Below are 11,968 nucleotides of genomic sequence, written 5' to 3'. Positions count from 1 at the left end.
TTCTTTCTATCCTCCTAACATTAATTTTGCAGTTTTATCTGCTTCTTCTTTCATTTCTGTCAACCCCAGTGCAGCTACAAGAGGACTGCGGTGCTGAGTCTCTTTGTGTTGAGTGTAACAAAAGTAAACAACACGAAAAAAAAACAAAACAAAACAGAGAACCAAAACCACAACATGAAGGCCAGTTAATACTGAAATAATTTATTGACATGTCCACATTTTTAAATACATGTTACAATAAATGATAATTCAGTGGTGGAACTGCACATGAAACATACAGCATGGGAGAATCAAAAACTGAGGTAGCTATTATATTTTGTGACTATTAGTCTCCTACATTAATGGTAGGACAGGTGATGTTAATGACTGTCAAATGGAATGACCTATAAAACACTGACACTATGTTTTTTTTCCCCTGCCATTTTTCATGTGTGATAGGTGTCAATCCATGCACATTTGGTCCAAATAGTTTTGAGAGATTGAGGTATGTTAAATAATAAGTTAATGTCAACCAAGCAGCAAAATGTTGAGATCACTATAACCCTCTCGCACTCATTCATATACACAGTCAAACCAGTGAGTAACATGTTTCAAGCAGGTGGGCAATTAGAAATTAATCATATCATTCATCTGCTTTAAAAATTACACTACCTTGTGAGCAATTAATGACAGCATAGTATTACAACAATACAAGACTAAATAAGGTAACTATAGCAGCAACGGTACAGTTTGTATTTGTTGATTGTGTCCAGCAGGTGGAGCCAGAGATGGTGTTTAACAGTCCAGGAGTCTCACATGTGGACGGTCCTGTTCGCTTCGTTTTCACCAAAGAGTGAATAAAGCAAAGCGCCAGTCAGCTGCCAGCCTCTGGGCCGGGTCAGTCTGACCACTCGTTGTCCTCCAGCTCGGACTCGTCGTCGGATTCGCTGTACTCCACGGCGATGCGGCGGGACAGGATGGTGGCCACGTCGTTCCCCACCGGCTCCCGCTTGCTCTGCTGCTCCTGCTGCTCTTGGACTTTCTTCAGCTGGATGCCTGACAGGGACAATAAACAAATAAGATTACACACACACACACACACACACACACACACACACAAATACACATGCACTATCTATAAAAACTAGGAGTGTAACTGTCTGTGTGTCTGTCACAGTTTCAGTTTGGTTTGTTTTGAACATTAGGGAGAAAAAAAATGTTCTGTTCTCTAATGTTCTCTATATTTGCAAAAAGTACTTTTTTTCATTCAGGGATTTAGGATAACAACATGAAATCAACAAGGCAAAAGTGCTGCTTAGACTCTTTAAAACAAACAAAAAATATTTTCAGTATATTCATTAATTCATCAGCTAAATGTGTGGTTAGATGGCTCTTATACAGTGGTTTTGCATTGTGCATTTATTATGGTGCATTGTTTATTGATTGAACATATCTTTTTTTTTTTTTTTACAGTTTGGTTTCGCACTGTGTTTAATGGATTATTTAGGTTTTACATCCCAATAACAACCCAAATCCATTATGCGCAGGTTCTTAAAAGTAGCAGTTAAGTGAGATCAGGGGTTTTCATTCTTTTTCATTTTGTTGACTCCCAAGTTGACTTTCACTGAGCAGAAAATCCCCATTTGAAGTTACTTTAAAGTAAGTTGGGTTGATTTAAGTGGTAAGCTGTTTGAACACTGACTACAGGACTAAAACTGGTGAGATTAAAATATGTCAAAATACACTAGCTAATAAATTATAGTGAAAACAAACTAATCCACATTGTTCTGATGACACTGTAGAAGCCCCTCCAGACCTAACTGTCTTGGATCATCCCTCCTATGTGTAAAAACACAGTTGGAAACACTAATGCATGTGAGAGCAGCATCAGCCCCACTCACCCATGCGGATGGCGGAGAGCAGGTCGCTCCTGGCGTCTCTTACAGGCGGAGCGTCGGCTCGCTTGGCTTCGCTGTGTCCCGCCAGGTGGGGTGGTGCGGCTGGTGGGACTGGTGGGGGAGGAGGACCAGGGGGCGGAGGAACTATGCGCGGGCCTGGGGGAGGTATAGGTGGGAGTGAGTAGCCTGGGCCTATGTGCAAAGGTCCGTTGTGTGGGGTGGGTGGTAGTGCACCCAGAGGGAACCCAAAGGCTGTCTGTGCTGATGGGATAGGTGGACCTGGGACAGGGGGTGGAGGGTTGGTAGAATACTCCACCAGGCTAGAAAGACAGAGACAGAAAAAAAATATCACATAAGATAATAATATATAAAGCAAATCCAATATTCTGTGGATATTTTACTTATGTAAAAGCTATGACACTTTACTTCTTTAAATAGGCGTACTTGTAATCAACAGGTGGAAGTAAGGAGCCATTTATTCGGTCTGCAGGGTGAGGCTCCACTATGGAGTAGGGTCCTCCTTTGTAGTTGACCTCGATGCTGTGGTATTCGTGCTCCACAGGTGGTGAGGGGTGTGCGTTCCCCGGGACGTAACCGTGAGGCTTGGCAATGTTACAAGCTGCATGGGCAAAGCCTGGAGGAACCGGGTAGTCTGGGAGGTCAGGTCTGCATAAACAAAAGGAGAAAGAGGGCCCCTCATACTGGTGTCTTTACAAAACAGCACATCCAGATGGTGGATGTGCTATTACAAAATCAAAACGGCAGCTTTACACAAGAGAGATATTACTATGTGGGTCACTAATCTGGAGAGTGGCATTAACAGGAACATCTGAAGTCCATTTTTAAGTTTTTTTTTTCCAATTTTGTTTTCTAAAATCCCATGTTTGTAGTTTTTGCTTTTATCTTACACATATTCTGATTTGAAGTATTTTTTAAACTCAAAATTACAGCTACCCAACTTTGATCATTGTATCTATGCAGACGACACATTTATGTTACACTTTCTTTAAATTTCTTGAAACTGACTGGATTGGCAGAGCTGCATGGACTTGAAAAAAGCAGCAGGTGCATGAAGTCATAAATATGTCTCCGCTGGTCATAAAAATTTATTCAAAAGCATCAGCTACTTCAGCAATAATGTCACCTAAACTTCACAATTAGTAATGTTCCATGATGAAGTCTCAGTTCCATTAGAAAATACAAACTCATACAAAAACAGAGCCCAATTTCAAAGGACAGACCTGCCATCCGGAGAGAGGCAGCCCTCAGCCGATGCCCCTTGACAGAGAATGTGTGGATGGCGGTGATCTGGACGAAACTCCTTATCGAACGCCATCACGTTCCATTCTTGCCTTCGGTTTCGGGCCTTTCTAACCTTCTTCACCTCACGCTGAAGTGTACCATCCACGCATCGCTTCTGTTCCTGGGAGAGAGAGGAAGGGACACCAAATAAAACGGGTGTCACTCACGTTAAAGCACTTGCTGTGGTTCTAGAAGTCAGAAATAAGAGTCACAACTCTCACCCTATGTCTCCGCTTCTCTTTCCTCTTGTCCTCAGTGTCCTGAAGCATCTTTTCCTTCCACAGGTCAAAAAAGTATGATGGGTCTGTGTAGAACTTCATGCCATCGATGCAGTCCTCTCTGTGTTGCGATCAAGAGAACAATCAGCCACGTGAAATGAGACATTTTTTTTCTTTTTTTTTTTTTTGCGTCTATCAAGAACAGGATAGCAAAGTTATAAAGGCACAAAGAACGAGAGGATTAGGAGAGATCAATATGTCTACAACAGATGCGCCATAGGAGCCATACAAGCCAAAGACTTCTCAAGTAGCTCAACTTAATAATCTAATTACATAATCATAATGTATTCTTACTCTTATTGTTGTCATACTCTATTTTGTAGGATTAATGCACATATTGAGACTTAATGCTCAGAATTCACATGCTTTTGACACAACTTAAGCATAATGCACATACTTTTCAAAATTTGTAAGCCACATATTTTTATACTAAGTGTTTCTATTTTCTTATAATTGAATTCTTCTCTTGAGAACTGAGCAACTGCAACTGATCCAATTTCCCCCTCAGAGATCAATTAAGTATTTCTGATTCTGATAATCTAAAAACATGTATAATATATAATCATAAAGACAGACGTCAAAATGAACTGCCTAAAACCAGAATTGTTGTATTATTGTAATGTGAATGTTTGTGGAAAAGAATGAGTGCTTGTGTTAATGAATGAGGAGATATGTTGCATAATGTAACACCCAAGTGTGTACATGTGTGAAAACATATGCTTGTGCAGTAGAAATGTCTGCACATGACCTGTCACATGACTGGTGCAGTTTGTGCAGACAGTACCTGTAAGCAGTGAGGACACTGAGGGGAGGGGGCTTGTCACTGGTGTTGTACATCTCAGCCACGGGGTTTGGAGCGCTGCTCTTGGACAAGACCTGCTGGTCCTGCACAGTAGAGCTTTTAAATGCCTTCCGCATATTTATGTCCTGAAGAGAGACTGCAAGACAATAAAAAAGACTGTGAGTAAAATATGAGAATGAATGCAAAGGCCTAAAATGGGCAGACAAATTCCCAGAAAGGATAAGAGGCCAGTGATTAGTTCTCCTGGGTGTGTGTTTATTTGGAAAACAGTGTTACTTAAGCACACCGCACTGAAAAGCCTCACTAACCCTCTTCCACACTGGAGTCCAGCTGGGTGACCTTGACAGCCAAGCGGTCAATGCGATCCTGGAGAGTGTTGGCACGGACATAAAAAGTGTTGGCCTCATTAAAAAGTTCCCCAAAAACATTCTCTGCGTGTTTACCTGCAAGCAGAGCAAATGGAAAGAAAAGGCAGAGAAAGAAAAAAAATGGAACAGCATGAATCTGAAAATGGTGGGTTGTGGATTCTTCTCATTATCATTTCTTATTATGTGGTGAGTGCACCTCCCCTATACATCACCTGACAACATTACTGGCACATGTCCAACAGCACAGATCCACTTAATGTGGAGGCTATCATTAGACTCGCTCTTTGTGTTTCTGCCAACGCACCCTCCGCCTTATCTACTCCAGTGACACAAAGCTTTATGGTAAGCTCTAAGCTCCTGTAACTTCACAAAATCCCAATACAAGTACACACACACACACACACACACACACACTACACAATCCCTGGGCCAGATGTTGGGCAAATTTGCCTCCCAAAATACTCTTTAGCCTCTATCTCTCTCTGTCTCTCACATTTAAATGCATGCACACTTAAACTTGTACATATCCATTACATCAGAGAGACACAAATACACCAAAGCTCATGTACACAACATTTAAAACACTTCAAAACACTCTGCAAATTGGTTAGTATGGATGATTGTACTGATGACTATGCAATAATTCCCTTGCTTTTAATGCACATTTTATGTTTGTTTATTTGATGAACTAACGGATGAATTAAATAAATAGATCAATAAAGTATTCTGATTGATCGATTTATTTAATTCATCCGTTAGTATTTTGACTTGATTAGTTGAAGAATTAAGTGAAACTGGAATAAATCAACTTTTTTTTTCTTGAAATCACAACTCAAACATTATCAATTGATATGGGCAGGTGCAGAACTCTGTACAAGCCTGCAAAGGCTTTGTTCCCACCTTGCACAGATTTGTACTTGTACTGAATTTTGTGCTAAACAACTAAACTAAACTAAACTAAACTAGTAATCTTTAATGTCTTCAGCACTAACTTCGGTGGGTTTGGGATTGCTGTGTGGCTGAGCTTCATCCAAACCAACAGAATTTAATTTTAAATTCTAATGGAGATCCAAACATTTCCAAAGATACTAAATATGACCTGCTGAGTTACAGGGAAATGTATATATTCTTCGTAAATGTATAATTGTTCATATTTCTATTTTTCTATTTTTTTTTCTATTTTTCTATTTTTTTATATTCCTTGTTTATAGTGTTTATAGTGTTTATATTGCTTACTGCTATTTATCATCTGTGTATACTGTATATTTCTTCTAAATTTGCACATTGACCTACATCTATGCACATTTTATACACCTATGCACACGATTTTTTGCACATTGCTTTTTGCACACTGTTGTACCTAGATCTCTAGTGTGCTGTACTTAGATCTTATTCTTTATTTTTTATTTATTTAATCTGTAATCTGGATACTGCTGAAAAATTGCGAATTTCCTTCGGGATTAATAAAGTATCTATCTATCTATCTATCTATCTATAAAGGGACAAGACATGTGGCATGACTCAGTAAGAGCCTCATGCAGCGTCAGTAATGCGCTGCAACCAGCAGACACAGAATGTGTATGTGACGTTGTTGCACAATATGGATATGATTTTTTTTTTTCAACTTTTAAGCTGCTTAAGGCAAAATTGGAGGGGAAATCAGAGTTCAAGGAGTTAAGCACTCCTAATGCTAAGCAGTTGTGCGTCAACATGTCATTTATGGTCGAACCATGTTAGAGGGCTTAGGAAACTCAGATCTAGATTTTATTTATTTATTTATTTATTTGGTCTTTATAGTTTTTCTGCTTACTCTCTGATGTGCAGAAAAAAATGGAAGCTGTAATATCATTAATAAAAGCCTTGTCAAAATGTGATATATTTGTTTACCCTCACTCTAATGTCAACCTTTTCACCAGGTGGGGCTGCAAACAGAATGGGCTGCTGGAGGTGGAACACCATTATAAACTTAGAGCACAATGCATAATAAATTAAATTAAACTGATCATCCCCATTTGCATGATTTTTGTCAGTATAAGTGCACTATAGTGTTGCAAATACAGGTGACAAAATCCACGACCATCGTCTTCGCCATACCTTTAAATAAACCTGCTTTATTCTATATGAGGGTAAAGTTGATCGTCTCAGAAGTTGCTGCGGTTGACCACAGGATTTCCCTTCATTTAACGTCAGCAGTGGCATGGCTTTGCTGATGTTTTTGTGTGCCAGTGACTAGAGAATCAGCAAATACAGTTTCACTTTGTTCTGAAAATGCTCACAGGTCTAAAGACAAAAGCTGCTGAGCACGGTGTGATCTTACTCAGGCTGCTGAGCTGCCGGATGATGGCGGACAGCGTGTTGTTGGTCACACACTCAAGCTCACTGCCGATGCCTTCAGGCACCGCACCGTGGCACAGGTGCCGGGGCTCTATGTTCCTCTTCACAAAAGGCATGACCGCCTCTCACATCTCGGCCTCAACCTGCTGAGAGACAAAGGGATGGTCTGGCAGGTCACTGGATACCATCTCCTGAAGACTACGCAGCAGAAATGCACATAAACCATGAAAGACCCCATGAAATGGACTCTTACTTTCTTGGTTTTATGTACTTCCTGTTGAAATAGGGTGTCTGGGCGGGACATGGTGCAGGGAAGAATCATTCACCAGAGCAAAATAAACGGGAGATCAGTTTGGGAGTGAAACACAATTTTATTTGAAGCGATAAGGTGGATGGGAGAGGATGTTTAAAGATTTGTAAAGGCTCAATTGGTTGAAATTTTAATTCACACCCACTACTGCAGGATGATGTCACCATTTAATATACTCTGTTTGACAGGAAGTAGAGGTCATGTGAGGTCATTTCATGGGGACTTTAACACCTTATCATGTGAAAACCTTGTAACTCCAACTCTGGTAATTCCTGTTTCTTACTATAACTTGAACTGAAGGATTAAACAGTCCTCTACGGGTTTAGAAGAGAGTAGGATCTTGTCGCTGGATGAACTCAAAAATACACAGCTGTCATGCCAAAAACAAGACCTCTTAGCTGCTGAAAGCTGCTAACTGCTGACATTTTGGAGAAGATTTTCAGCCATTTCAGTGGTATAATACGCAGGTGTAAATCAGTACAGGGTAGTGTAATGTAATTAATTTCCACACCAATGACAATAAGCACAGGGAGCACGATTATGTAATAATTATAAGTGATGGAAGAGTTTTGGCGATAATCTCAGAGATATCAGTCACAAATAAGTTATTGCTTTAGTCACAATTCCTATAAAGCAGCAAAATTTGAATAGTTCAAAAACTGTAGTGAGTGATAACAGTCTGGCATCATCTTCTATCTATCTATTTTTTTTTTTTTTTTACAAGAATTGGAAAAGCTATTGTTTATTTATTTATTTGAATACACATTAAAAAGCGTGTTAAAAGTGTTAATGCACAGCAGTAAAATCTGTATAAAACATTAAGCTCTTGTTAGTGTTGTTTTAACTCTTACACCAGCTGACGAATTGATCTGTGTTGTTCGCATCTTGACTGTTCAAGTTCAATCACACATGTATCGCTGTGTTGACGCATCACTCGATAACTGTGAAATACCCTTGCACCAGGCAACAAAGTAGTGCCTATTATAAATAGCACTCAGGAACACGTACACAACAGATAGGCCTATTATTCTTGCTTGTTGGCCCGTTTAGTCTGTTGAAATTCATGTCTCAATTTGTCACCATCTGTCAAAGTGGCACATACATGTTATTTGGGATTTTTGAAAGCACAAACAATAAGCAATAACTGTTTAATTCAAGCCACTTGTTACTTATTGTGACAAAAAAAAAAAATTGTGTTTGAAGCCAGTGAGGAAGGACAGACCTGGCAGGTTGTAGTGAATTTGTAAATGAGGTTACAAATCTTTATTAAACAAACTTGAAAAGGAATCGAGTGGCCATTAATAATTATGGTTGCGATTGAGTCTGTAAATAAGCAAAAATCAATAAAAGTAATAGTGGCCAGTCACTGCCAGTTTGGCTGCCAGCAACTGCCATCATTTCAATCTGTAACTCTGCAACTTCTGTAAAAGTAACTTAGTGGTACAGCCGACCTCCACAAAATGTGTTGCTGTTTGTCCGATGGAAAAGACATGAAGATACGATCCCTTAAAGAGGAATGTTACCCATTTTAATAATTCAGAAAAGTTAGTTCTGTGCCCCAAAATAGTTCAGTCAGATATTACGTATTTACACAACCCTTTCTTAAAGGAAGTTTGAGTTTGGGTGATAAATAGTAACAAACATCTTGTCACCATCTGGGTAAGTCAGAAAAAGGGTATTTTGCCCCAAACATGGGAATATCCCTTTAAAGACAGCAATCAGAAGGAAAACCTTTCAATTTTATGTCACAGGGAAATAAAGTCATGGGCTTCTCCGTACACAATACATCCTACAAAGTTCACACCAGTGTTTCAATCTCATCCCCACACTTAACTAAGAATTAATGTAATATACTGAATGTATTCTAATGTTTGTTTGAAATAATACTTGTTGATTTCGTATTGTTATTGATAGATGCTGCATGCTTAACCCTCCCGTTAGCTTCAGATTTACCAACTCCAGTATCTTAAACCTCTGGAGAAGCATTATAATAAAAATTGTTACCCAAGTTTATGTATCTTGTTGACTATCTAAATAGCCTCTTACATAAAACATAACCTCTGTTCTTGTGGGAATCAAGTTTTTCCCCAAATGTCACATTAACCATCAGTAGTGGTGGTACTACTACAGGTGTGCTGGTGTTAGGTGAGGGCCCAAAAGAAAATTTGAGACAAGTCAGTTTTTGTGAGGGTTATAAATGGCATGTTATAGTTCCTCAGAGTCATCCAAACCAGCTAAAGCATATGTGTGTGTAAAGCCTAGTAACACCTACAGCTGCAAAATGTGTCCAGGACATTGAAAATAAAATACATGTTAATTTTATTTTTACCCACTTGTCCCCACTAAATTAGGAAAAGCCAAGAAATATGAGGCCAAAAAACAAACAAACAAACAAACAAAAATGATGTTAATCATGTATTTACAGATGTTAAACACTGAATTGGGTCAAATTGCCTCCTAAGATAACAGGATGGTTAAATGGAGTTGATACATCAAAACAAAATTCAATTTCTCGCACTGCTAACAGGTGTGAACCACAATTTAAACCTCATGTGATTGCATGAACTCACACAAAAAATGGTCAGCAATGTCAGTGTGCCATTCAGTATCAATGGTAGCATACATTGCCATATTTTAGATCCCAGTGTTTTCATTATTTCACTGGTCAGCTTTCCAGTTTCTAGCTTAGGAAAAGAGTTCAGGAGCACAGCATTAAGGTATGTGCATTTTTAAAATGGGTGGCATTCCCCTTTAACCTGAAATTCTTTGGCATCAGGAACTTGAAGGCACCGGTTAGTGACTGCTGCTATTTAATAATAATAATTTGTATTTCTGAGCACCGTATGGTCAAAAAACATGGTTTCTGTATTTCCTGTGGCTATCCGCTATGCAAGTTGCATCCTCCCCAAGTTAGGATAGCTTCACTATAACACGGCTATGAGGCTGTTAAAACAACTCATTCAAATATAAATATAACAAATATGACAAGTAAAATATTGATGAACACCAACAGCATACATTACAAGTTTGTCAGCTAACAACACATCTCATTCAGCAGTGTCTGAAGTTATAGCTAAAGCTGTATGGTGATAAGTGAGAGTTAGCAAGGTTATAAAGTTAATTAAAACTAAACTAAAAACTAAAACTAAAGCACTTTAAAAACTCATAAAAACTTGACTTTAGCAAAAAGTGAAAACCAATTTAAATGTTATTGTACTTACAAAGCTAACTAAAAATAAAAATATACAGTGTGTTTTGGTGTTTTTGGTCAGTTCAACAAACAAACAAACAAACAAACAAACAAACAAACAAACAAACAAACAAACAAACAAACAAACCAATAAGCTAAATTAAGAAATTAGTAAAAACTCATCTAAAATGAAACCTTTTTCAACACTAAAAACTAAACTGAAACAAGCAAACTCACCCTGAGAACTAACACAATCTCAATGGAAAACAAAAAATAAAAAAAAAAAAAAACACACAAAACAAACAAAAAATAAAATAAATAAAAACTAACTACAGAGCTGTGGTTGCGTTACCTGCTTCATCTTTGGAAGTGAATGAACGATGGAGGCTAAAGCTGCTGTTAAAGGTCATTTTGCAGTGACATATTTGTTAAAAATAAGATCAAAATAATTTGTTTAGTTTTGTTTTTAGGCCATAACTATCATATAAACAAGAATAAACACCCGCCCCCGTTATTATCCCATAATTCATTGCGTTACTACCTCAGTTTCCAGCAGCAGGTCACTATCTTTCTCTTTAGGACTCTATGAAACAGCTGTCAATCACGTATTCCTGTTGTTTGTTTGTTTGTTTATTTATTTGTTTGTTTTAGTTATCCTCAGAGCAAGTCAACCGCAAAAACTACTCTAACACGCAACACAATGTGCCGTCAGCATCACCAGACGCATATCAAACACACCATTTAGTCTCTGTCCTACCATGCGGCCTCCGGTGGGGTTCGTTTGATTTCACCACCCGGCGGAGGTTTTCTTACGTGTCTCCCCCACGTCAGCACGCTCGGACGGGGCAGCCAAAAGCAAATCCAAGTGGACTCATCCTAACAAATCAAACCCAAATTTTTTCCTGCGCTGACCTGCTGCACCCGTGTGCTTGGACGGCACAGTCAGTCATCTCTCCTGGGCGGGATCCACCGGGAATAACAAGACCTCCGTCCAAATCACAGTTTGAGCTCAGGGATTAGGTGAGCAGATTTACTCCTGTCCGCCAATCACAGTCGGCAGAGGCATCATACGGGCCATTTGCCATCTCAGGTCAGAGGGGAGCGTTTTATTTCAGGATGCACTAAGCCTGATATTTTTATTTTATTATTATGTTGTTGTTGTTGTTGTTATTTTGTGCATATGATATCCCTACTGTATTAAAGCAGCACCCATCTTCATGTATTATATCAGAGGCCAAATTATTGGTGTCCTATTTAACAAAGGTCCACATGACTGTGACCTCAATATGCCATTTTCTTAGGCTTCATAACTATCAAGACTCTAATATTTGACTTGATATTAATCATTTGCAGATCAGTATAGCTTATATTAATAGTTTGGCTGTTTTGGTCCATCTTCTTTAAGTGCAGCAGCTTCAAATGGCCCAGCAAGCATTTTTTTTTTTTTTTTTTTCCCACTTATGTGGCATCAGGTTAATCCCGTCCTATATATTAACATCTTGCTCAT

General features: G+C 38.8%; 1 protein-coding gene across 6 annotated transcripts; it reads right to left on the bottom strand.

Moving 5' to 3' along the window:
- Positions 1-180: 180 nt before the first annotated feature.
- wasf3a (WASP family member 3a) lies at positions 181-11,442 on the bottom strand. 6 transcript variants are annotated; one of them, XM_030068985.1, is made up of 9 exons: positions 11,374-11,442; positions 6,945-7,107; positions 4,568-4,702; positions 4,242-4,395; positions 3,401-3,518; positions 3,119-3,300; positions 2,322-2,543; positions 1,881-2,197; positions 181-1,035 (listed from the first exon to the last, which is right to left on the bottom strand). In XM_030068985.1, the coding sequence occupies exons 2-9, from the start codon at positions 7,075-7,077 to the stop codon at positions 878-880; spliced, it is 1,419 nt and encodes a 472-aa protein (XP_029924845.1). In that variant the 5' UTR covers positions 7,078-7,107; positions 11,374-11,442; the 3' UTR covers positions 181-877. The 6 variants fall into 6 exon arrangements, with proteins under 6 accessions (XP_029924845.1, XP_029924842.1, XP_029924844.1 ...); XM_030068982.1 differs by having other exon boundaries at positions 11,200-11,425; XM_030068984.1 differs by having other exon boundaries at positions 6,945-7,104; positions 11,200-11,425.
- Positions 11,443-11,968: the final 526 nt, after the last annotated feature.

Source organism: Myripristis murdjan, chromosome 14 (assembly GCF_902150065.1).
Source record: "Myripristis murdjan chromosome 14, fMyrMur1.1, whole genome shotgun sequence".
Classification (NCBI taxonomy): domain Eukaryota; kingdom Metazoa; phylum Chordata; class Actinopteri; order Holocentriformes; family Holocentridae; genus Myripristis; species Myripristis murdjan.
This window is presented reverse-complemented; position numbering and strand designations above follow the sequence as displayed.

Bases quoted from the DNA above. Each gene is read 5' to 3' on its own strand.
- wasf3a (XM_030068985.1), bottom strand. From the start codon at position 7,077: ATGCCTTTTGTGAAGAGGAACATAGAGCCCCGGCACCTGTGCCACGGT. The intron at 4,396-4,567 runs GTTAGTGAGGCT...ATTGTCTTGCAG, and splicing joins GGACTCCAGTGTGGAAGAGG to TCTCTCTTCAGGACATAAAT. The intron at 3,301-3,400 runs GTGAGAGTTGTG...TCTCTCTCCCAG, and splicing joins AAGAGAAGCGGAGACATAGG to GAACAGAAGCGATGCGTGGA.